This window comes from Hylaeus anthracinus, unplaced genomic scaffold (genome assembly GCF_026225885.1).
Source record: "Hylaeus anthracinus isolate JK02 unplaced genomic scaffold, UHH_iyHylAnth1.0_haploid 0, whole genome shotgun sequence".
Taxonomy (NCBI): Eukaryota; Metazoa; Arthropoda; class Insecta; order Hymenoptera; family Colletidae; genus Hylaeus; species Hylaeus anthracinus.
Window position 1 is genome coordinate 15,359,644 of NW_026533254.1, and position 24,497 is coordinate 15,384,140.

The 24,497-nt window shown below is 33.7% G+C and overlaps 4 protein-coding genes and 1 long non-coding RNA gene across 12 annotated transcripts in view; 2 read left to right on the forward strand and 3 right to left on the reverse strand.

Moving 5' to 3' along the window:
- Window positions 1-3,534, forward strand: part of LOC128885390 (uncharacterized) — a 23,990-nt gene extending 20,456 nt beyond the window's left edge. For all 5 annotated transcript variants that reach the window (XM_054139433.1, XM_054139441.1, XM_054139414.1 and 2 more), the window contains one exon: window positions 120-3,534. In XM_054139433.1, coding sequence (XP_053995408.1) covers window positions 120-849 — 730 coding nt within the window. In that variant the 3' untranslated portion in view covers window positions 850-3,534. The remainder of the gene's footprint in view (window positions 1-119) is intronic.
- The window catches only part of LOC128885807 (uncharacterized), an 11,109-nt gene extending 4,344 nt beyond the window's left edge, over window positions 1-6,765 (reverse strand). Inside the window, exons 1-2 of one of the 2 annotated variants that reach the window (XR_008459667.1) lie at window positions 6,629-6,752; window positions 436-585 (exon numbers count right to left, since the gene is read on the reverse strand). This is a non-coding gene — a long non-coding RNA (uncharacterized LOC128885807). Of the gene's footprint in view, window positions 1-435; window positions 586-6,628 lie in introns of both variants that reach the window. The other variant, XR_008459665.1, reaches the window with a different exon arrangement.
- Window positions 6,766-6,808: 43 nt separating this feature from the next.
- Window positions 6,809-24,402, forward strand: LOC128897147 (histone-lysine N-methyltransferase SETD2). 2 transcript variants are annotated; one of them, XM_054160876.1, is made up of 15 exons: window positions 6,809-6,944; window positions 16,843-16,948; window positions 17,325-18,925; window positions 19,030-19,683; window positions 19,754-19,873; window positions 19,971-20,099; window positions 20,173-20,374; window positions 20,448-20,545; window positions 20,692-20,857; window positions 20,922-21,576; window positions 21,657-21,714; window positions 21,856-22,217; window positions 22,287-23,077; window positions 23,169-23,504; window positions 23,592-24,402. In XM_054160876.1, the coding sequence occupies exons 2-15, from the start codon at window positions 16,946-16,948 to the stop codon at window positions 23,745-23,747; spliced, it is 5,331 nt and encodes a 1,776-aa protein (XP_054016851.1). In that variant the 5' UTR covers window positions 6,809-6,944; window positions 16,843-16,945; the 3' UTR covers window positions 23,748-24,402. The 2 variants fall into 2 exon arrangements, with proteins under 2 accessions (XP_054016851.1, XP_054016844.1); XM_054160869.1 differs by lacking the exon at window positions 6,809-6,944 and adding an exon at window positions 15,620-16,683.
- LOC128885770 (flightin) lies at window positions 7,314-9,976 on the reverse strand. The gene is made up of 3 exons (XM_054140026.1): window positions 9,829-9,976; window positions 8,520-8,765; window positions 7,314-8,027 (listed from the first exon to the last, which is right to left on the reverse strand). The coding sequence occupies exons 2-3, from the start codon at window positions 8,735-8,737 to the stop codon at window positions 7,784-7,786; spliced, it is 462 nt and encodes a 153-aa protein (XP_053996001.1). The 5' UTR covers window positions 8,738-8,765; window positions 9,829-9,976; the 3' UTR covers window positions 7,314-7,783.
- On the reverse strand, window positions 12,010-15,159 carry LOC128885781 (eukaryotic translation initiation factor 4E-binding protein). Of its 2 annotated transcripts, none has more exons than XM_054140074.1 (4): window positions 15,001-15,159; window positions 14,540-14,698; window positions 12,669-12,824; window positions 12,010-12,244 (listed from the first exon to the last, which is right to left on the reverse strand). In XM_054140074.1, the coding sequence occupies exons 2-4, from the start codon at window positions 14,679-14,681 to the stop codon at window positions 12,195-12,197; spliced, it is 348 nt and encodes a 115-aa protein (XP_053996049.1). In that variant the 5' UTR covers window positions 14,682-14,698; window positions 15,001-15,159; the 3' UTR covers window positions 12,010-12,194. The 2 variants fall into 2 exon arrangements, with proteins under 2 accessions (XP_053996049.1, XP_053996039.1); XM_054140064.1 differs by lacking the exon at window positions 15,001-15,159 and adding an exon at window positions 14,959-14,974.
- Window positions 24,403-24,497: the final 95 nt, after the last annotated feature.

Genomic DNA, 24,497 nt, shown 5'->3' on the forward strand with positions numbered 1-24,497 from the left:
ATTTTTCAAAGAAAGAAACGAGACAGACACATCGGCAAACTTCAGATATATTCGAAACCTAAGGTTTTTCCCATTACTACTCTCGCCGAGAACTAAACAGACCTTCCTCCATTTTCTAGGGACTTCGCGGCCATTCATCAAGCCTGCCAGCCGACCCGGGGCGAGAGTTACACTTCCCATCTATACGAAGCAGCGCTTCAGACGCCAAAGACGCCGACCACCGCGAAGATCCCGACGTCAGCCTCGGTCAGGTTCGCCGATCTGGAGGAAGGCGAGGAGTCGACGTCGGATTACGCGAGTATAGAGGCCAGGAGTCCTGGGGATCCCCTCGCCGACGACGATTGGCCGTCAGGGCGAAAGTCCAAGCAATACCGTCCCATAGTGACTCCGTCGACGATACGCGAGGGTCAGTTCGGCTTTTGCAATCCGAATTACCTTGGCTTGGACGAGACGAGAGGTCACCATCACCAGCAGCCACAGCCCCAAGACGGCAAGTACGCGAAGATGTTGAACAGCCCACCGGATAGCGTGTTGGAGGACGAGCCAGGAAGATCCGCCTCGCAGACGTTCGCGGAGCTGTTGGAGCTTCAAGAAATCAAGAGGGTGCCTAGAGCTCCGCCGAAAAGTTTGCCATTAGGTTCTCCATCCAGAAGAGCCGTGAGCGCTTCAAGGGCGGAGAGACAAAGGGCGAAGGTGGCCGCGGCGGATATCCACGATTCGGAAACTCCGTCTTACGGGCCAGCGCCGCTGTACGTCTTTTTAGTTGGTGGAAAGGAGAAGGGCCAGGTCACGGTGTTCGCCAGGCCTGTTTCTTTATGGAAATTGCAATTAGCTCCACACATCTTTTAAACAGGTTAAGCGTACCTAGCGATCGGATTTCTTACTACCTATGTTTCTCGGGCCCTTGGGCAAGAAATGGTTTTTTGGTCCTTGGTTCTCTTCTAACGAAATTTAATTAGATATATTGCCTAGAAGAATATATTGGATCGTTTTAATAACGTCAATGTGTAATTCATTTGGAGGACTACTTTATCATTTTGCAGGTACCGAAACTGCGAAAATTGATATTAAAATACGGTTCTGTTTAGTAATTATAATTTGAGAAACGGAAATTGTTGATGAATGTAGTTTTGTAGACGTTACGTTTAGTTAGTACAGAGCTCTCCTTGTCTGTTAATTTATTACTCCGTTTAGCGTCGAAGATCGAACGCGTGGTTGGTTATCAGTGGACTTATTTTCAAGTACTGTCATGTTTGTCTTTCACTTGATTTTTGATCGTAAATATGTTCGACTTTGATTAAAAGTCTTTCATTGTAGTTAAATGTACCGTCGATACATTTTATAGCGCGTCGCATATTGTGATCGCCGCAACCAAGTACTCGAGCTTAAAACGTTAAATTTAGTCCATTAGATCTGAAAGGGATAACGCCAAATGAGTTGAACACGTCGCCAGTTATCATTTATGCGTTAACATTCTATTTAAACAATTCTGAAGAAGTTATGTACGGTTGGGCATTATAAAAGATGGCTCGACTTTGTGAATTTTTGTTTAAAGAAAACGAAAGGGATTATTATTAATTATCAAACGACATATATAGAAAACAAGAATCGGATAATTTTCTAAAGTATATCATCGTCTTTAAATAAAAAGGCAACTTTTGAAATCAGGAAGAACTTTATAATATACTTTACAAAGATTCATACAATCATGCCTTTTTTAGTGTCTAATCGTATATAGCTCCTTAAGCAATTCTCTTTCCAACGTAGAAGGAAGCGTAGAATTTAATGTGATTAAAAAAAAAAATATAGTGCTAAAACTTTCCGTTACCATTTTTTGTTCAGTGACATCTCTATACGATATCGTTGATCAATCATCGTCCTTGAGATAAAATATACCGAATGCATACTTGTCTGTATAACAGCGAACGTTTGAATTCGAGATTCAGTTCCCTTGCTCTATCGTCTACTTTGCTACTCAAATTTTCGTGATTGTAATCGTACAAGGAACCGTTCACGTTTAGCATAGGCTCGTAAACAAATACGTACGAATCGAGAGTTCATATTGAACCGATTACTTTAAGAAGATTGTTCGTCGCGTTAATTAACAAAGTAAGACGTGACGCAGTGAATGTTCATAACGAAGCGCAAGTCAAGCGAGTGGAGCGAATAGTCCTTTGCTTCTAAAGGCGTCCTATCAGTTGTAAGTGGTATTATAGGTAGTAGTAAGTCTTTACGGAAAGCTATAAGAGTCACGATGAGTCGAGGTGGATAAATTGTATTCTAGATTTGTCGCAAACGTCACGATTTTTTATATTCATATAGACTATTCGAATTATTTTGGAAATTTAAAAACAACGTGAGTTGTCTAGATATAAAATTCCAACTCGAGAATTAAAGATATACAATTATTGATCAAAGTTACGGTATCGAATCGTAGAATCAAATCAAATTCAAAATCAAATTATATTTTACATTGAACATTATGAAGTAAATGGCCCAATTACTGACACATTTTTAGACAATCGTCATTTTGAATAATACTATAATAGAAAATTCTGAGCACTATTTTTAGTCTATGTTATAATATAAGAAAATATAAAATGTCATGAGATCCATGAGATACTCTTACTTTCTTCCTAAAAATAATAATGCTTTATTATTTATAAAATAAATTGAAAGTGTCGAAATTGAGTGCACTCGCTTAAAAATGTTTGAATTTATCTATTAATCGAGTCTAATCCTGTCCATCTTCGGCTCACACCGATAGTAGCTAAAAACGTTAAAAGACTCGCCTGATCTGCGCTTAACTGCCATTAACTGTGAACTCGGTATGCGTAGCGTATAAACTAGAAGTATACTATCCGTAAGCTTGAGATAACGTTCAAAATGTCCTGAATATATATCGATGGGGAATCGGTGTGTGGTTGTGCCGAATGTGTATAATTAAATTACGATACAATTATTCTGCGGAAATTAGATTTTTATAAAAAAAAACGATAACCCTTAACGGAATAATCGCGATCGATCTAGAGTAGAATCTAAAAGGAAATATATCTATGCCCCGATTTACACGCTACTTTCTTTACACGATCTCATTTTCACACAACTTTCAAAATTATATTTCATTTTTCGTTTACGTTGAAACAAATGAATTCCATTAATAAACAGATTAAAATTACGTACATTACTTTTTCGTTATTTGCACAGCTTTTCAACAAAAACTCATGGTTATTTACACGATATTCCATGGAACCAATCTACCGTGCAAATCGGGGAACAGGTGTGCCCAAACGGAGACTGTGCCGATATTCGTTTTAATTCAATCGCAAGAGAAAAGATTTCTAAATTCGCGGAGCGTACAATCGTCGCCGTCGTGTTCCAGAAATATTGTAGCGAACATTGGTCAAAGTTTTACGTGGATTACGTGATTTGTAACGATAGTCGAAAGTCTCCACCGTGACTGTATTTACGAGTATAGCGTATTAGTTCCGATAGGTGTATCGTAAGAGGAAAAAAAAAATGGTAAAGTACGACAGAAGGTTTCTTGTTCGTGTAGAATTTTTATGCCCACGAAGGCCCAATTCATGTAATCCATCCATAAGTAGCAAAAGGTCAACGTGACACCTACTAGGCTGAATATTGAGAAATATTTCATTAACATTTTTTATCCATTTATCCGTTGTTCGAACGATATCCAACTTTCCTCGTAGGATATTCTGTAAGTTTCTAATCTATCTAATTCTATCTGTTTGTTCATAGGGGCACGTGCAATATGTATATGTATAGGTGTACTTCGTTTGTTAGAAAGATTTCATAATGTTCAGCTAGAGGGCTCGAGCACCTGAAAAATCAATGTTTTCCATTCGTAGCACTAGTCAATTTAACATCTCAGTGTACAAAAGTTAAGATAAATGTTTCGTGATATCCCTTCCCCTATTAGAATCCCTTAGCCTAGCGTCTATTAATTTTCAGATAGACTAGTAAGTTACGATACCATCCACGTTGGATTTTTATGTTGTACGGGTAACCGCTTCCATAATCTCGACCATTTTTGCGTAAAATAGCGATCGTACTTGGTTAATTTAGTAAATACACGATTACTTTTTTTATGTACGACATTTGCATTTATGTTCGACCATAAGCACTCTCGTAGATTGTACACGCTTTCTTGAGCGTCAATTTGATTTTTCTAAACTGATAAAATCAAAAGTATACAATCGTTCAGTAGTAGTTGATATACGAATTAAAAGAGCGATTCAAGAGCTACAAAATGCTACATGTAACATAAAACTTCAATACCGTTATTTCATTTAAGCATCCGTTGCAAAAGAAGGGAAAACTTTTCTTTCACTCTACGATTAACGTTTTCGCGTCACAATTATGTTTTACGTTGTAGATGCGCATAACACAATCCGATAGTCAATTATCACAATGTCGTTAAATGCATCCGTTGGCAAATATATCTCTTTAGAGTATTTACGCCGCGTAAACGAGATTCAGAGTATAAGCTCGAAGACATGGGTCTGGTTTCTAAAACGAAAGAAAAAGAAAAAAAGATAGACAACAGTGTAGCTGATTCGAGTGCCTCTACATCGTTCAAATAAATGCGTTTCATATTTTTCGGAACACAAACTCCTTTTCGGAAAGTAATATTTCACCATGTTATCTTCAAGCTTATGCTTCCCTTTAGCGTTATCAATGGCTATGCGTCGTACGAGCGATACGATTTAAAATATTACATTGTATAACGTCGACACTAACCGAGGCTTTCGATACCTTCTAATAATACAAAATTAATAGTTAAAAACGAAGGATAATTCGCAGAAAATATTGGGAATCTTTAAAAGTCTTGGAACACCCTGATGACATCAGTAGGAACGCAGAATATTATTTGAATTACCTGCGATTGTTCAGCGGAACAATCTGTGGCACGAACATGGTGACATAGTCAATGAACTATAACATGAGCGCAAATACCGTAACACTTAGCGCTATAATTGTATTCTTAGTTCTGTGGTGACACCAGGGCCGACTTTAGTAATATTGGCGTCCCTTCAAAGGTATACAGGGTGTCCCAAAAATGTTGTAACACCTTGAAAGGGGTGATTCGGGAGGTGATTTGAAACAACTTTTTCCTTAGCAAAAATGTTGTCCGAGGCTTCGTTAAGGAGTTATTAACAGAAAACCCCGACCAATCAGCGGGCACTCTATTGGCATACTCGCGCTCTGATTGGTCGGGGAGCGCGCAGCCGGCTAGCGGCGTAGCTACGCTACCGCGAGCGCTCCATCGGCATCCTCGCGCTCTGATTGGTCAGTGTTTTCCGTTAATATCTGCTTAACGAAGCCTCAGACAACATTTTCGCTAAGGAAAGAGTTGTTTCAAATCACCTCCCGAATCACCCCTTTCAAGGTGTTACAACATTTTTGGAACACCTAGTATACTAGGCCCAGTACGAAAAACGCTCCCTTCCTTTCCTCCCCTTTCTCGCACTCCCTCCTCGGCCACCCCCACCACAGTTCATTCCGAAAGCACTTGTATTATGATGAAAAGTATATAATTTCATGATAATTGCAAAGCTACCTTTGAATTATTTTATCCAAAGCACACCTGGAAGGCTCGGTTAGTATCAATCGCGAACAGGGCCGTGGAAGCCTGAGATATCTGATACAACGTCGCTAAAAAGAAAGGAAACAAGTCGCGTCGTATTCCAATCGAGTTTCATATCACAGAATGCAGTATTTTTTCAACGAGTAAGCCTTCAAATAGAGGACCCACGCTGATTTGTCTATGTTTAAATGTCAGACAATATACCTATATTACATGTACACATATACATATATATATATATATCTCCACGTAAGCGAATAGTTGCGAGGATCAATAACAATTGGTAAACATCGCGACGGTAATGATATTAATATAATTTGCACGTGATTATACATAATATGTTCGCTGGTTTCGTCTATGGAACGTTACACGCGATTCAGCCAGTGCAATTTTCGATTCCTTAGTTGTTGTATTTTACTTCCATGTAATGAGAATCGGTGGCGAACGTCGTTTCTCACCATTGGAATTCGTGTAAGAATTATTAATGGTATAAATATTATAGATAGATACCACAAGATGCTTATACAGTTCGATGATATGAAATACAATAATACTTTTGCGTTAGCAATTTACGTCAAAGGAGAACGAAAACGTTATTTACTTTTCCTCTTGTCTGTAGTTCTAGAGCAAGAGTTGGCAACCTGTTCTTTAACCGAATTATTATTACTCTTGAGTCGAATCAAATTATTTTAATCACATTTCCATCGATTAAAGCTATGAAATGAAAAATAAGGACAAAAGTCTCAAAATAAGATTTATTTTTTCCACGACTTATTATTTCTATCCTTTTCGTATTCCGTTAGAGTTAGAGAATCAATCGATATGAATCGATAGTTTGACTTTTGGAATAATACGATTGTGCAATATGGAAATGTATTTTCACTTGTGAAAAATATCTCGCATATTATAAAACGCAATTTTTATTACCTTTGTCTGCGTTTACGTACATAATTTCCGAGATTCTTTTCTTTTCTTTCGTTGATATAACAGCAAGAGACAAGTATGTTGATGTTTACTAACCTTACCAACTGCGATAGATGTTTACAATCGACTTCCAGTCACTTCTGCTTTCACGTAGTTACACACTAAACCGATAAATTACTTATTACGACAACATTATCAGCTCTTTTGTGTCCTATGTTAATTACAATACAGATCACTTGTCTCGCAGGACATCAGTCAAACTTCACCCTTCAGCGTGGACAGTGTCGTGTTATAAAAGTGTCATCTCGTCGAATACTTTAAGAAACTAATTGCGGTTGTCAAGAGGACAAAGCTCGCCGTCATTTTAAATCAAGAAAAACCTCAAAACATTGCTGTTCTTTAAATAACTAAGGTAAATATATTTACATATTGAACACAAGTTTTATTGTTACAAAATCAGGATATTCATTTTACATAAATATCTCGATCATTTCATATTATCTCAGAGAATTGAGTCTTCGATCTGAGTTACCGTTCTCAGATGTAGAGTGCGCTATAGTAGAACATTCAGTTGTTTTCGCAGTTGGTAAAACAGGACGCAAGAATCAGGACACAATCGGTAAAAATGCGAACTAAATGTATGTCGAGAAATATACATATTTCTAATCATTCTAATGTATTCCCTACATTTCCAGTTATATGAAATTTATGTCTTCACAATTACTCTAACATAGGAACATACACCTGGTCTTAGGAGAACATTCAAAGAAACAGTTTTAACGTGATGTTTGATAATATCAATGTATTTGAGAATGCTTCAGCGGCAGTATACATACAATATGCATTGAGGTTTAGAGCATATACAAGTACATCACAGCTATCACTGTCTATCTCTAAAAAATCACATGGTTGCGTCGAATAAAGACTGATCAAAAGAATAACAATTATTATAAAACGTTTACTTACATATCAGTTCACAAGGAATTTAATATCTTTGTAAAATTAAATATAAGTGGCAATTTATACATGTGAAATTTTCTGCTAGTTTATGCTTATGGTGTGAACAGTTGGGTAGAGAACAATTAACGAATAGAATTCGTAGTAGGTGAACACGCTTACAAAAACATTAATCAACACTAGCAAAGTTGTTACAAGCCACGTATATAAATATGCCGCAACGAAATCTATATCTATGCCGCGAATGACAATTATTTTAATACCGGGTCGTACTTTGTTATCAAAATAATAAATTCAGAGGATCTTCTGGTACTTCAAACTGTAATAGGCCCGAGTGTGGTAACTGTAATATCTAGGTTCGTGTCTCATATTAATTATAGTCTTCATGTCTGCAGATCGTTTGTGACTCTTGTCGAGGTTCTTCTCGTCGTAGGTTCTCATTGCTCGTTCAGCCCATTCTTGAGCTCTGGGAGGCTCACGGAATATGCCCCTTTGCCTTTGGTTCAGATAATCAATCACGTCGTCGTAGTAATTCTTCCTGCAGAAAAAATGAAAACGGTTATCGTGGCAATCAGAACTGTGAACTTAATTCAAAGTTTAACATTTACATTCATTTTTACAAAAATAAAATTCTGGACCTGACTTCATTTCAACAAAAGAGTTATATACCTTTTTGTTTATTTATTTCCAGGACTCGTGACAGTCATTTTTTAAGACATTTATAGAAAGATATGATAAAATTTTAAGGATGAAAGATTTGTTTTTAATCATTTTTTTTTTTTGCAATAAAATTAAGATTTAAATAAAATGTAAGAGATCAAAATAAAAATCACTATTGCAACTGGTAAATATAATTCTTTATTAGAAGTTAAACAATGCTTTTATATATTTTAGTAATAATTTGGTTTCAACTGTATCTTTAATTTTTTTAAATTGTGCAGATTCAGACTAATTCGGGAATTCCCAATCGTTCCGTATTTTCACGTTTTAAGAAATCGTTAATTACAGAATAATCTTCGATTGAACTCACCTGTAATCATAAAGATATGCGTAATTAAGAAAGAGGGGGCGGACCCAGTGATGATTGTAATGCGGTGGTTCAAGTTTCAGCAACGTTAGTTTCGGCTTTTCTGGAGCAGCCGCACCGTCAGCAGGAGCTCCTTCTCCAGCTGCCTCTCCGTCCGCTGGTTGCTCCTGCGTGGTATCATCCCCCATATCCCATGGTGCTGCTTCATCGTCGGCCCACATATTTCACAAATCCAGAAGTAAACTTGGCCTGAAACACATGGCAAAGTAACACCCGTACTAGTATTCTTGTGTGATCTTTATCTCTCTACTCTGAAGTAATCTTTATCGCTCTAACGTCATCTCAAACTTAATTCCTTTTATAAATTAAAATTCTGTTAGTATCAAGAACATTGTCGAAAAAATACAATCACGACGTCAAAGTATTTTCAACAACTTGCGATTGTTTCTATAAACGCAGCATAATGTTTGTCTATAGTTCGTTCGTATATATTTTATATAATAATCAATCTGCAACACGTTTCTTTAAGTGGATATCTCAGCTGGTACTCTCGATTTGTATATTTAGCTAATGAGATATATTTAACGAGGAAGAAACGGGTCAGACGAAGGCACAACAAACTGTTTGATTGTGACATCAATTAGTATTTGTAGCGATAGAATGCTTTCTGTACGAACAGAAGGACTTAGATTGCCGGTACTCGAAGGCCTGTAGAGGTCACCGAGGTTGCGCGGTACGCGTTAACCAGGAAATTTGCGAACTTGAACTCTTGAAATATACGTTTGGATCCTGTATAACACGTTTGATATAAGTACAATATAACAAAATTTATTGTATCTGGTTATTCGAGTTTCTCATCAGTTACCAGCAGTAGTACAATGTTCGAAAAACGATTAAAATTTTTTTCAAACTTATATAGTATCCTCGTATCGATAGGATATCTAACTGCGTTCGGTAACACTGAGTATGTGTGCTCTTCAAACGTTTGACCGTTTTATTTTCGTCCCCGTCAACTTCAAACGAACCCATTTGACGAAAGTGGTGTGTCTGCCTAATATTAACATGTAAATAATCAACGTTGTATCGTACAACGGACTCCAAGAAACTTTTGCCATTTTTTTTTCTTTTTTTTTTTTCTTATTTACATTAATTACAAAATTACCCTCTCACTCTCAAGTAATCACAATATATCCACTGTCACTTGAAACGTAGAACTTGTCAAAACCAAAACGCACTAAATTATTTGGAACCACACTATTTAGATTAGACGAGAACATTTTTTTGTTTAACGTTTTGATAGACGTAAAGATACCTGTGATACGATGGCCACTCCTCTAAGTACCTCTTTAGACTGAAAAAAAAAGCGCTCGCGAACCCTGCCTTGTTTCGCTTTTATTTTAGCTTATAAGATTTTCCTTGGCTTCCCCCTTAAGTAAAAGAGTGCCCCTCTCCTCGTCAACGTAGGAAAGAAACGACCTAGGGAGGGGGGTGGATTTTTGGCAACTCAACGATTGTAATCATCGTTACCACACAGGGCAATAAGTAAATCGGTATACGTATAAATTCATTACCCAACGTTACAGCTTCGCGTCAAACAACGCTTGCCCTTGTGCTAGTTGACTTATCGAAAACTAAATTAATGAAACCAAAGGTTCGTTTGTTTTGTAAACATTTATTCGATATGTTAGCAGTTTCACTTATAAAATTATAAGTCTAGCGAACTTCGTTAGGGATTGTACAGGATAAACTCACTCAAGCGCGAATTTGTCAAAAGTTTACGTTTCTTTGAAGATTTCCATTCAAAGGGAAAGACAAACAAAATAATATCACGTGTACAAAAAGATATGAGCTTATATTTCATAGAAATAGAGTGTGTAAACAGAACGCGATAAGAAGCACTTGTATAAGTAAAGTAGGTGTATAAATAATAAATAAACTTTCTATATAGTGCAATCTCAAAAGGTAAACAAACAGCCTGAAAAAAGGGAGAAAAAAATAGGAGTACGTATACTGTTTTTTTCTCACGGACTTGTGATTTTTAATTATTGAATAGGGTCGATTAAAAATATTCTTTATTTCATGTTCAATTTTCGAATAAATTTTATTACGTTTGTCACAATTTATCATACATATTTATTCACAAAAACGCGCAGCATACAAAACAGAAACGTACATCAGTATCGCCTGCTACATCAGCATTACAATTTCCCAACATAAACTCAATAGGAAACTACAATTTATTGCAATGTACAATACAAATTTACTTTCTTCAATAGTCATTTGTTTAGACAATGTCAAAGCATGTACAAAGACAAATTTAATCACTTAACACAATGCGGCCTTGACACAATTCAAGGTCACAAGAGAATAGAAATACATTGACATTGGTTTATGCGAGTAGCTTTCGTTGTTACTGTCTTCTACTTTGAAATGTAAGATTTCAAGGAAGTTCGTTATATGTCTCGCAATTAAATGGCAGTTGTCTTGGGACACCCTATATATCAGAATTAAAATATTCATTAAATGTTCATGTGTACTACACAATGTGGTTAATGTTATTATAATACTTATACTTATTTATAGACCATACGCTACAAAATCTTAAAGTACGCGTATCAATCGATGCAACTTTATTTCGAAATAGAATCATTGACATCGTACCCTGGTTTAGTTACTATAAATCACAAGCTGCGTTAAAACACACATTATTCATAAAAATGAGTATAACGATAAAATACCTGTCTAATATGATTTTATGTGGAAATATAAATTAATAGTTTTACGATTGCAGCGTAGTGTTGACTACTACTTGGCGGAATTAGAAAAAAAAAAGAATTATAAAAAAAGTATTTACCATAGTCTTACAAGTAAAATTGCCAATGTACGGAAGTTTACTAAATAATTAACGAGTTACTCAATCGCTTCATTCACCCAGACCTTGGCTGTTAGCATAGATAAAGGAAAAATAGCACAAGATACGATACAGTCTAAAGCGCAGCAATAATTGAAGTATTTTTTCTAAATAGTTTATTATAACACAAAAATAATTTCCAAACTGTACAAAAAATTGATAGGAAAACATTTATCTTTCTTAATTAAGTTCGAGGAAAAAAAGTTTTGCGCAACTCGTGTACAGAATAATATACAATATATCGAAAAAGCCGCCATGGCCGCCATTTTGAACCGTTTCGGTCATTACTAAACAATACTTGATTGATAAATTCAATGAAAGCGGGAAAAGACATATTAATTGTTACTGTTACATTTTTACCAATTATTTAAAAAATTACTATCTAGAAGTAAATCTCCACCAAATTTTAACCAATGCGTAACTTATAATATTTAATATTATCAAAGTTAACCTCAAAATAATATTTAACGAAGTTAACCTCAAACAGAAGTAACCTCGACATTTAATTCTTTCTTTGAAGAAATAAGAACACTACACCTACCTTAATCAAATAAAATGAAGGAAATAAATATGACAGATTAATACAATTATTTCATTATATTTAATATTTCCAAATGAAATTGTACAAAGACTTATATCACTAAGATCTCCAATGATATATTTATACAAAAAGATACATTACTAATACGTTTTCCTGTGATGCACCGATTATTACTATTCATATAAATGGCTGTTGCAATGCAAACACATTGTAATTACAGATTATTTTACATATCCATCTCAAACTGTTCCGCAGATTCCTCAATTATTGAAGTATCTGTAATGTATTTATATAAGCAAAATTATATTAGATATGTTTTTTTAGTAATTATTTTTAACACATCTGCTATTACGTGTTGATTGTTTTTGTTAATATTCAAGATAAAGTAATATTAAATGAAATGCTTATTAGAATACAATTGTAGCTATTGGTAACCAACAAGACAGCAAATGTGTTAAAATATGCTTTTTGAAATAAATACTTCCATAGAATAAATACAAATATAATAAATATAAATAATATTCCATAGAATAAATATAAATAAGTAGACAATATTAGCGTGTGTTAAACATATAGATAAAAAATTTAGCCAAACAAATACAAAGAGAAATAAAAATTAAATAGACTGGATAGTGGAACATTAAATAATTTAGAATGTAATGTAGAATCTGTTCACTGTATTAACTAAGCAATCACTGACCTCTATTAATGTGAGTTTTTGCAGGTGTTGTACTAACTGCAGATGAATTCTTCAATATTTCCGTGGGTATAGATGATATATTTTGAGGTGGTGTTCGAGATATAGGAGAATTTTGTAAATTCATCAAGAAATCACGTTCATAAACTATGCGGGTACCTGTACAATTTATATAAATTGTGTTGATGGTTGGTTTATTTTTATAATAATATACAAGTACTAATACAATTATTAAAATTCTATATATTTTTCTATGTATGATTTTTTAACAGCACTTCTTTACCAAATTGTTAATTTATTGATGATTATATTGTTAATAATGATAATTTGTTAAATGTTCTAATATATTTATATTTCAATCTTGTGTATTGGATGCGAGAACAAATTGCATGGTGCTCAGTATACCTAGATCTCCTATAAAGTAACATAAATCATGGAATCTAAAAGATCCCAACATTGTACAACATTAATCCTTATTTGAGCACTGTTATAATTTTGATACTTTCTCCTACTACTACTTATAGGCTACTGAAATTATATAGTATAATCCGAATTAGGATTTAATTATAAAGTTGTAATTATGGTAAAACTTTTCACACCTATGGCTCGGTACTTGTTAAAGTTTTGTGTATTTAAATAATTGAAGAGGTAATTTAAATAGTCTGCTAATATAATTAGGATATTATTCTATACACTTGTAGTATTTAAATAGTTATATGAACGATAAATCAAGTTTTTTAAATCCATCATTCTTTTCAAAACTTGATAAAAGTGGAACATGTACTTACCAACACAAATCAATATGTGATTTCATTAGAAGTTTCCTTATCTCCTTTTGTCTGCAGCTTTTATGAAATTATTGTAATAGTAGTTATAAAATGTGTAACTAATATTTTACACTAATTTAACCATATTATGTCACAGTCTAAACATACTGTATCTTTTCTATCAAAGTAAACATTGAATATTTATATTTCCAATTCAACTGGAAATCCATGAATACTCAATAAAACTTTCAAGCTCTAAAAACTAAGGCTTTTAATAGTTTTAACTGATAATTCTGCAGTCAAAACTATTAGAATTTTTAGCATCAACTTCATTCTTTTAGAAAACAATGCCAATATTTTAGCAGCATTGCATTTAACTTCATTAGAAATTCAAGGACGCATCTGGCAGATAGAAACAATATGTTACATACAGTGTTGGCAAAATATTGGCATCATTTCTCAAAATTACATAGTTTATACTTAGAAATCTCTAATAGTTCTAACTACAAGAACTCAAGCCATGATAGATTTCAGGAATTTGGTAAAGAAATTACTTAATTAAATGTACAAGATATTCATAGAACTATGTTAAAAAATCACATGAAAAATATGGTTAAATATTCAAAAAAAGCTATATCAATTTCATAAGAATTGATTTTATAATAAAAAATGTTTGTAAGTCCTCTGTAAAATGTACAGAAATAATACATTTCTGTTATACCTCACTTATGACACTCATTTTTAGTCCCACATTTACTATATCAACTAAGAGTTCTTAAAATTATGTATCTTTTTAATATTATATTTTTAACCCTTTACACTCCATACGACAACTGTCATACAAACAACAAAGTCTATACATCAACTATGCATGTACTGTAACAACATCAACAGAGTGCAAAGGGTTAAATTATAGATTAACTGTCAAAATTTTTCCATAATAATGTCACACTTGTGTAATTTTAATTAGTTAGTATATTAATTGATTAATGCAACAATTGGGATAGGTTGTGTATGAATGATCCATGAATGTTACTTATGCAAATACAAAGTATCATGCTAATTGTATTACTGGAAAAAGTTATATTAGTGAAAAGAGACACTGACCTCCAGGTGTAGTCGAAAAAAGAGTTCCACCAGGAGTGGATGAATAATCAGCGGGTAACTGACTGGGATCATTGAACACAATTTTCTTCAAAGGTATACTTTGGCTTTGAGTAGCTTGCCTTGCAATTGGTGATGCAGACATGCTTGATCTTTCTGTTTCTTTACAAATAAAAAGAATTTCTATTCAATATGACCAGGACACATGAAAGATGAGATATGCAAACAACTCGGGTTACTCATTGACAACGAATTGTACTGCGTAATTAATGAAAAACAGCACGATTTATGTTTAACTTCCACCATTGACTACTAATGTTAAGAAGAAAAAGGAAACTTAGAATTGTTTTCCCATGATTCTACATAGATATCAAATCCGTGATTTTCTTTTAGTTCTAACAATATTGAACATTAACAATAACCTTGATCCGTTATAAACATACGCATAACCTTAGAAAACGAACCTCAACTCAACTCGGCAAGTCACGAAGTCATATCCAGGGACACAATCTCACGTGTTATAAGTTAGTAGAAGCCACGTTTATAGCGCCGCCATGAATATTGAAATATACATAGGGATGACTAAATGGTCTCTAAATATTACATATTTATGAATTTTAATCTTGAACTCAATCAATCAAAACATCCTAATTCTAATTGACTGTTGATTTGGTAGAGTAGATATATATCGTCGAATATGATTAATTCAAAGTGTGGGTTAAAGTTATTTCAATTGTACATTATAACACATTATAAACAGCGAAAGTGAAAAATGGTGTAGACAAACATCGGACAGCCAAAATTGAAAAAAAATAGCGACGTATATTTTACAAGTATTTTATTTATTATGTTTAAAATCGTTATGTACATTTTTAGGGTATATTTTATTCATCTTATGCACTCAATTTTTAGATATAATTCTGAATATTCTTCCTCTCGATGTCATATTTCAAATATTCCCACGCTTTACTCTGTACCTTGTGTAGTTTTTCTTTGTGCAATAGTCGACAAAACGTGAGGGAGATATACATCTGCAAAAATTCAGCAACCAGTGCTTCTATTATTCTTAAAAAATGACTGTTATTTGGAATTACTTAATAAACTTTCGAATACTGGTAATTTTATTTGACAAGTTACAGTCGATAGACGCTATCGGCTGCTAACAGGGAGCAACAGAGAGCGGCCGCCATGAGCGAAGTACTGAACGCTTACAAAGCGGCTTACTAAGCGGTGGTCTCCTGGATCCACCCAAAGGTTTCCGACTAGGTTCCAAAAATGTTGTAACACCTTGAAAGGGGTGGTTCGAAAGGTGATGTGAAACAACTTTTTCCTTAGCGAAAATGTTGTCCGAGGCTTCGTTGAAGAGATATTAACGGAAAACACTGACCAATCAGAGCGCGCGTATACCGTTGAAGCGCCCGCGGTAGCGTATGAGCGCGGCCGCCTATCGCGTAGCCTACGCTCAACCGGCATACTCGCGCTCTGATTGGTCGGGGTTTTCGCTTAATATCTCCTTAACGAAACCTCGGACAACATTTTCGCTAAGGAAAAAGTTGTTTCAAATCACCTCCCGAACCACCTCTTTCAAGGTGTTACAACATTTTTGGGACATCTTGTATATTTAGGACAATTCAGGAAATAAACAATAAAATGAAATTTCTTATTGGTTTCTGCCTCCTGCCATGTTGACCCTGCCGTGATCACGTGGTTTTATTTAGATTCACTTTACCGTCTATGGAACGGACTGTAGTAAGTGTTCATTGCCGCGATTAAAGATGTATCGATATCTTCCAGGTCTTTAATACATTATTTTCATCGACTTAATAATGTTTCACACATCGAAACCAATAATTTTGTAACAAGAAACCGTTTAGTGATATTACTAAAGCGTCAGCTTTATGTCTCTCACAGTCGGTATTACCACACAAGCAATGTTCAGTGGCAACACGTACGCGCTTGAAATACACACTTTATCGTTCAAGTATCACACATCCTTTGCACTTCTTCGTGATGCGTTCATTCAGGTGATTAATGTTTGTCTAAACAAATCATGAGTTGACTCGAGAAGTATTAATTGCAATAGAATTCTCGTTCAATTTGTGTAAAAGTTGATCAACCCAAAGTGAAACGGTCAAGACTGAAAAAAGGTATCTATATTGATCAAAACTTCTATCAATGTCTAATGCATAATTGTACATTATTGGAGCGCCAAACTTAGCAATAAAGTTCAAACTGAACTAGTTTTAATTCGTTTAATCGTCGTTGCAATGTTTTGTAAGAAGTCGATTACGTTTGTGTTTTTGCAGAAAAACTGAGGAATATAAAAAAGTGTTTGTTTATTAAAAAATATAGATGAAATATCTCAAACAATGATCATCATAAACGTACGAGACATCATTTTACAGGCATATGGTGAGTCCTTGCTGATTTTACTCTATATAACTTACAAAAGTTTATTTAAACATGTTGTAGTAAGATACATCTGAAAAAAAAAGGTAGAGTAATTTTTAACAATCTATCACTACAATAATTGCAGTGCTATTGTAGTTGACAAATTACATTGAAAATTGTAAATTAACATTAGCCTTTAATTAATTTTACATACTCTGCCTAGTAATTGAAAGCATGATGCTAATGAGAATTACACTCTTTACTTAATTTGGAACAATTGGTGGTTTTTGTTTTAATGAAGCGATTAATCCTATTGCCAATAGATGAACAAAACTCAGTAGCATTAAAACAAAATTAACTTGATTTTACAGTATATTATTTTCCATAAATATTACAGAGTAGTAGAATATATGGAAACAAAATGGCTCGCAGACGTAGAACTGAAATGAAAACATCTGTGAAATCATCCCTTAAGTATGTACCTGTCCGAAAATCTAGTAGGCAAATAGCCAAAAAGCAACTAGAAGAGAAGAAAGTTAATGGAGACATTTTACAACTACCTTACACAAATGACATAGAAGATGGTAAAAGTACTGGAGAGTACCAGAACCAAGCACTTCCGAAAAAGAATCAAAATTCTTTAAGGAAACATAACAAGCTTAAAAATGTTCCTAACAGTGATTTGCTTGAAATCAATCATGAAAGTGAATATTCAACATCACAATATAAAAAGGATACTAGTGAAAGTGACAGTCAGGATGGGATAGACATTATAATTGAGCACTCCGAAAAACTTAGTCCTGAAGATGTCCAAAATGTAGTTGTTGGTAATTCAATTAAGGAAGTCGTAACCGAACCTGACTCTACTGAAATTGAAATATGGCCGGAAGATGTTGTAGAAGAAACTATAATTTGTGAAGAGGTGGAGGTTAAAGATGTTAAAAGTAATAGTTATAATTTGAAACAAGGAGATGATATGATGGTAAAAGAAGTGTTGCTGATAAGCGATTCTTCTGCATTAGAAAGAAAAAATTTTGTTGAATTTACTGTGATACAAAATAAGGGTGGTATAGAATCCATGGTAGTAGCATCTGATTCGAGAAGCACATCTAATACAGAATACTGCGCCATGCTAAAAGATATTTATAATTTAAGTAGATCTGAAACTGAGAATTCTATATCAGCCTCATGCATAGATGTGCCAATGACTTCTAACAATAAAGATGATAAATCAACTAATTTAGAAGAATTATATGCTCATCACAAAACAGCACCTAGCAATCAAAAAGATTTGCACATGGATAGAAATGAGTCCACAAGAAAGCCAGAAGAAATTCTGTCTAAGGATGATGGATTTTGCAGAATAGACAACAAATTAGCAGATATGCAAATTAGCGAAACTTCAAAAGAAATACAAAAATTAGTTAACGATTTATCCAATGTAGAAAGTGTAACATCTACATTGCAGATTGCAATGAATGTAGAGAAAGTGATGCCAATGAGTCTTGATGATGAAAATAGTTCATCAATATTGGATAAAATAGAACAGTTGCATCATTCAAACAATTCTGCTTCTTTGTTTGATAACATAGACAAAAATATAATAGAACAAACCAAATCCACTTCAGGAGAAGATAAAGTAGATTGTGCTGATCAGCATTTATTAAAATCAAAAATATTACAAGATAAAAAGGTCAAAACTCAGCAAAAGATTAATGAATTGTATGGTGACAACGAAGCGGATAATAAAATTGATGGAGAAGATACAAAATTATCCAGCAGTAGTGATAATAGTAACGACATGTTGTTGTCTTTGAGTAATTGTAAACTCACAGAATTTGAAACAAAATGTAACAGTAACTCAAACGATATTGATAAACGGGTCGAATTTAGAAGTCGAAGCGGTAGTACTGATACGACAGGTTCCGAAAGTGGATCAAACAGTTCTGGTGTGAGGAGAAGCAGTAGAATTAGATCAATCGGTTTAATGAAACAAAGGTATGTACTATGATGCTCAAATATATAAAAAGTTATCCACAGTTTGTGTATGCCCTTAAAGAATACAACATGAGATCAAAACTTGTTTTAATATTATTTTATAGGTCTCGTGGACGTGGCTTAGTTACAAAACCTAATATAGAAATTTCAAAATCAAGTATTCAACAAGAACGAGAGAAAATATCTAACACTCTTTTAATTGCTCAAGATGTAAAAGTGGAGAATCCACTAGAACCACAATCAGATAAAGAGAACAATGTTAATAAGGCTGGAAATACATTTGATTCATTTACACCACTAGCAACTACTTGCAATGCTACAGGTTATGACTCAGACTCTTGTAAACCTGTTAAAGTAAAATCACGATGGCGAAGATCAAGCGAACTTGAAATGGGGGGATCTAGTACAGGATTTGGATCTACATCGTCGGTTGGATCTACATTTGGAATCATACCTACGAATACGCTTGAATCAGGATTGGTAACAGTTAAGTCTGCACCTGGAGCTCTAACAGATGTTGGTTCTTCAGATTCTGGATCTGCATCTACATCAACAGTTACAACTGTTCAGTCCAACACAGAAACAGAACAAGCGAAAGAACAATCTGTAGTGGCTAACAGTAACAATAGTGTACAGATTCCAAGAACTGTTGGTTCAAAAATTTCATTACCTATGGTTCCCGAAATAGAAGATAGAGAAATGGAAGAACGTTTGAGCCAGTTCGAACATTTGGCTGAAAATCTGTATTTGACAGAGAGGTACAACAGATAAAACAAAAACAAAATTATTCCTATGAAACTTTGATATAGATAGTAATAACTTTTTCAGGTATACAAATAAAGAAACTAAACGAATGGTATGCGATTGCTTTTTAACGGGAGAAGAAATTGAAAGAGGAGAACTAGGTTGCGGAGAAGATTGTCTCAATAGACTTCTTATGATAGAATGGTATATATATATATTTTTTTTTTTTTTTTGTATTTTATATTATGTTAGCTGTTGTAAGCCTCAAATGAAATTTCATAATATGTAATAAAAATTCTAGCGGTCCTCGATGTGTGGTAGGTGACCGATGTACAAACAAAAGATTTCAAAATTGTGAATATGCAAAATGTGAAGTATTTAGAACAGAAAAGAAAGGATTTGGTTTACGTGCCATAGTCGACCTATTAGCGTAAGTAGCCTTAAATATAATTAAAATAATAACTCATGACTACATATTGATGAATTTAATTTCTAATTATTAGGGGGGAATTTATAATGGAATATGTAGGTGAAGTAGTTGATCCAAAAGATTTTCGACGTAGAGCAAAAGAATATTCGAAGGATAAGAATAGACATTATTACTTTATGGCATTAAAGTCTGATCAAATTATCGATGCTACTATGAAAGGAAATGTTTCTCGATTTATAAATCACAGTTGTGATCCGAATTCTGAAACACAAAAAGTAAGTGTAACTAGTAAAAACATATTGTAAATGATGTACACTTTAACAGCTGTTAATTTTTTAATATATGCAGTGGACAGTGAATGGTGAATTGAGGATAGGCTTTTTTAATAAAAAATTTATAGCCGCTGGTGAGGAAATTACGTTTGATTATCACTTTCAACGTTATGGGTTCGTATGCTAGTATTTTGATATACGAGGTACAATCAACATCCTTCTGTTTTTACAAATTTAATCTGTGAACTTTTTGATTGCACCTCGTACTTAAAACTATAATAATTATATTACTTACGCTATGAATTTTATTACAAAATTAGTAAAGAGGCGCAGAAATGTTTCTGCGAAGCACCCAATTGCCGTGGTTGGATCGGCGACACACCAGAAGAAGAAAAGGAGAAAACTGAGAAAAAAGAGAAACGAGAGAAAGACATGCGAAAAAAGAAGGGAGAAAAGAAACAGACTGATTATATGGAAGATGAAGATGTAAGCTTTTGATAATTTTATATTTTTACTCGACTTTTTATATTACTTTTATACATTGTTTCAGTTGGAAGAAGAAATAGATAAATTGTGCTCAGGTGGATTAAAAAATAGAGTTCATACGTTAACATTGAGTCGATTAATGGTACGTAGTAGGGAATTAGAACACAGAACACGTCTTTTACGTCTTATACAAAGCGGTGAGCAGCCGTGTCGAAGATTATTTTTGGATTACCATGGTTTACGTTTAATTTGGAGTTATGTTATGGATATTTCTACAAATGATTCCGACGAAGCACAACAATTTCGACTAGAAGTCCTGAAAACTCTAAACACACTTCCAATCCCCAATAAAACAATGTTAATGGACAGTAAAATTTTTGACGTGGTTGAAAAATGGTCCAAACGTTTGTATTTTTCTCCAAATGGTGATTCTCCAGAAGATGACCAAGGAAAATTAAAATCAAATTGTGAAGAAATGCAAATCAATGATGATACCAATGAGAAAAAGGGCTCTTATCAATTGAACATTGTAGACAAACAGGAGAGTAATATTGAAAACTGTATAGGAATCACCGAAATAAAATCAGATAACGCAGATCAAAATCTGATACCTGACCTAGCTTCAACACTTTTAGCTGAGTGGTCAAATTTGAAAGAAGTTTTTCGAATACCAAAAAAGGAAAGAATTGAACAAATGAAAGAGCATGAAAGGGAAGCAGGTAACAATGTTGAATTATTTACTAATATGTGGTATATAATTCTTAAACTTAAAATTCAATTAATGCGTGACCTTTCATAGATCGCGGGTATAGAGAAGAATTAGAAAAAGAAGAAAAAAGAGGAACATCATATGATAGGTATGATTCTAATATTTAATCCATATTAAAATAATAGAGATAAATATGGCAATTAATAAACATTTTGTAGTTCACAGTTAAATAATAATAATTATTATTATTATCACTAAATTATGATTATACATTTATATTATCTTATAGACATAGATCTGACAGATATGGAAGAAATGAACCAGAGAAACGTGGAGATAGAAGACGAGGCCGAGAATCTCCAGAATCTGAGTATACTCGAACAAAAGATAAAAGAACAGAAGAAAGAAGTAGCTTGGTTCCAATTCCGCGAATGACAAAGTATGAACGCAGACAATTATTTGCCTTAAAAGTTGCTAAGGAGGAGGAAGAGCGACAACGTCGCCAGCAACAAGAATCATGGCAAGATCATGAAACTAGGTGTCTGGCATTAGGTATAGATCCTCACACGACTGCTATGGTAGATCCACAAACAGGATATCCTGTTTTTTATAATCACTCGCTTGGGCAATGGCAACATTATCCTACACAAGGTATTTATTTCTTACGTTTCCTTTTTGTTTATATAATACTGTTTTTTTATATTATTTGTTTTATTTTAGATGGAGAAATAAGTCAACAATGTACTCCTGTGTATGTAGGAGGACCTCAACCGGTACCTGGCCATTCTCAATCTGGGATAGGGCCACAAAATTCACATGTCCTTCCACCATCAATTCCTTCTGAAATATCACCTGGTATGTCAAGTACCATACCTTCAGGTGTACCTCCGGTAGTATACACATTAAGCCAAACATCTGTGTTCAATCAAACAACAACAGCGTATTCTTTACTACCTCATTGTCACCAACAATATCCCGAAAGTCAATTATCACTTTCGAATAACTTGGTTCATGGTGGAACACCTCCGGTTACAATTCAAACTCAGCCTCTCTATGATCACGTTGAAAAGCAATCAGATCAACAGTTTCATACAAAACCATTTAAACCAACGCAGCCGGAAATACCTCCTATAGATTTGCCACCTAAATGGAAAAGTGCAACCGACACCAGGGGTAGAATATATTACTACCACGTGAAGGAACGTATATCACAATGGTTACCTCCTCCGCCAGATCATATTGGAGTTCAACCAGATTCATCATCATCTTCAGAATCCAGCGAGGAATCTAGTTCATCGAACGAAGATGATGAAGATATTGAGGAGGATAACAACGAAGAACAGAAAAACGAAGAGATAGATTTTAATAATACTTTAATAGAAAAATCATTGAATGGTTCTAAACATATTATACCTAAAAAAAGTGGTGTTCCTAATGTAACTGGAAGTTCGGGACTTTTCCCAGAAAGCAAAAAGAGAAGAGAAGGATTAGTTCAAGAAAGAATCATCAGTGTACGTTTCACTTTTTGTTATTTTTTCAGATGCGATGTATTTATTATATAATTCTATTTATTATTACGTTTTGATTTTTGAACATTTACAGCCACGCCGAGAAGAGGATCGTATAGATCATAAAACGCACAAAGGAATAAAGGAAAAATTACGGCGACAAAAGGAAAGAGCAAAGTTTAAAGAACACGTTGAAAAACTACGAAGACATCGACGTAGTAACAAATCCAAATCACATTCACGCCATAGCGTAAATAAATTACAATCGCCTTCAACTGACTTATCCACGATGTCGGAAAGAAAAATTAAAGATACTTTTAGGATAAATATGGCAAACGTGATGGTACACTTTTTAAATCCTTACAGAAAAAATGATTGTAAACAAGGTAGAATAACTAATACAGAAGATTTTAAACATCTTGCAAGAAAGGTATATTTACAAAACAAATATACAAATTTTTACTTCTATATTATCATCATATTTACTTTATTAAAACTTGTTTTCTTTTTATTTTAGCTTACACATTTTGTACTCGCGAAAGAATTAAAACACTGTAAAAGTGTTGATGAATTACAATGTAACGAAAATGTTAAACATAAAGCTAAAGATTTTGTACGTAAGTATATGAATAAGTTCGGTGCAGTATACCAGAAAAGTACAGATGAAGATTAATTATGTAACTTATAACGTGAAATTGTTATTTATTACACGAATCCTCTACCACAAATATTGTAATATACCTAGTAGAAATATATCTAAGTAATGCTCATATTTAGATATATTTGTAATTATTATTATTGTAATATAGGTGAATTTGTACATGCTTCAGAAACATTCTAGTAATAGGAGCTATTAAAAAAATTAGTAAATTTCAAATTTCACTTATTGAATGTATAAATTCGATATTTTGATTTCGTATGAAATAATACGTCTGTTGATCTTTCAATGAATTTGCATTTTGTGTTCTGATATTATGTACATCCTGTATAGTTAAATTAGGTATGACCTCTGTCCCTTATATTGGTTTCGTAAGAAATATCGAATCTTTATTGTTAAACGTCATATTAACATCTTAAATATTGTACATAATACATATTGTAAAAGAATTTTTAACTGTTTCCTAAAAGTAAGTTGCAATTACTAAATCTTTTGGTATTTATGACAAGTAAATGAAATGAAAGACAGAAAATTTTGGATTCGTAAACTTACTTTCTATATTCTGAAAATTTCTTCTACATGGTACAAAAATTGATTCTGTGATGCATGATTTTTAAACTGAAAGCAATGTACGATTTTAAATAAAAAGAAATCTATGTTTACTGTCAAAGCATTTTCACTTATTAATAAAATTTCCTAATTTACATAATTAATAATGTACTTATTATTTCTATGTAAATTTGAAAAATTTGAAAATGTTAATAA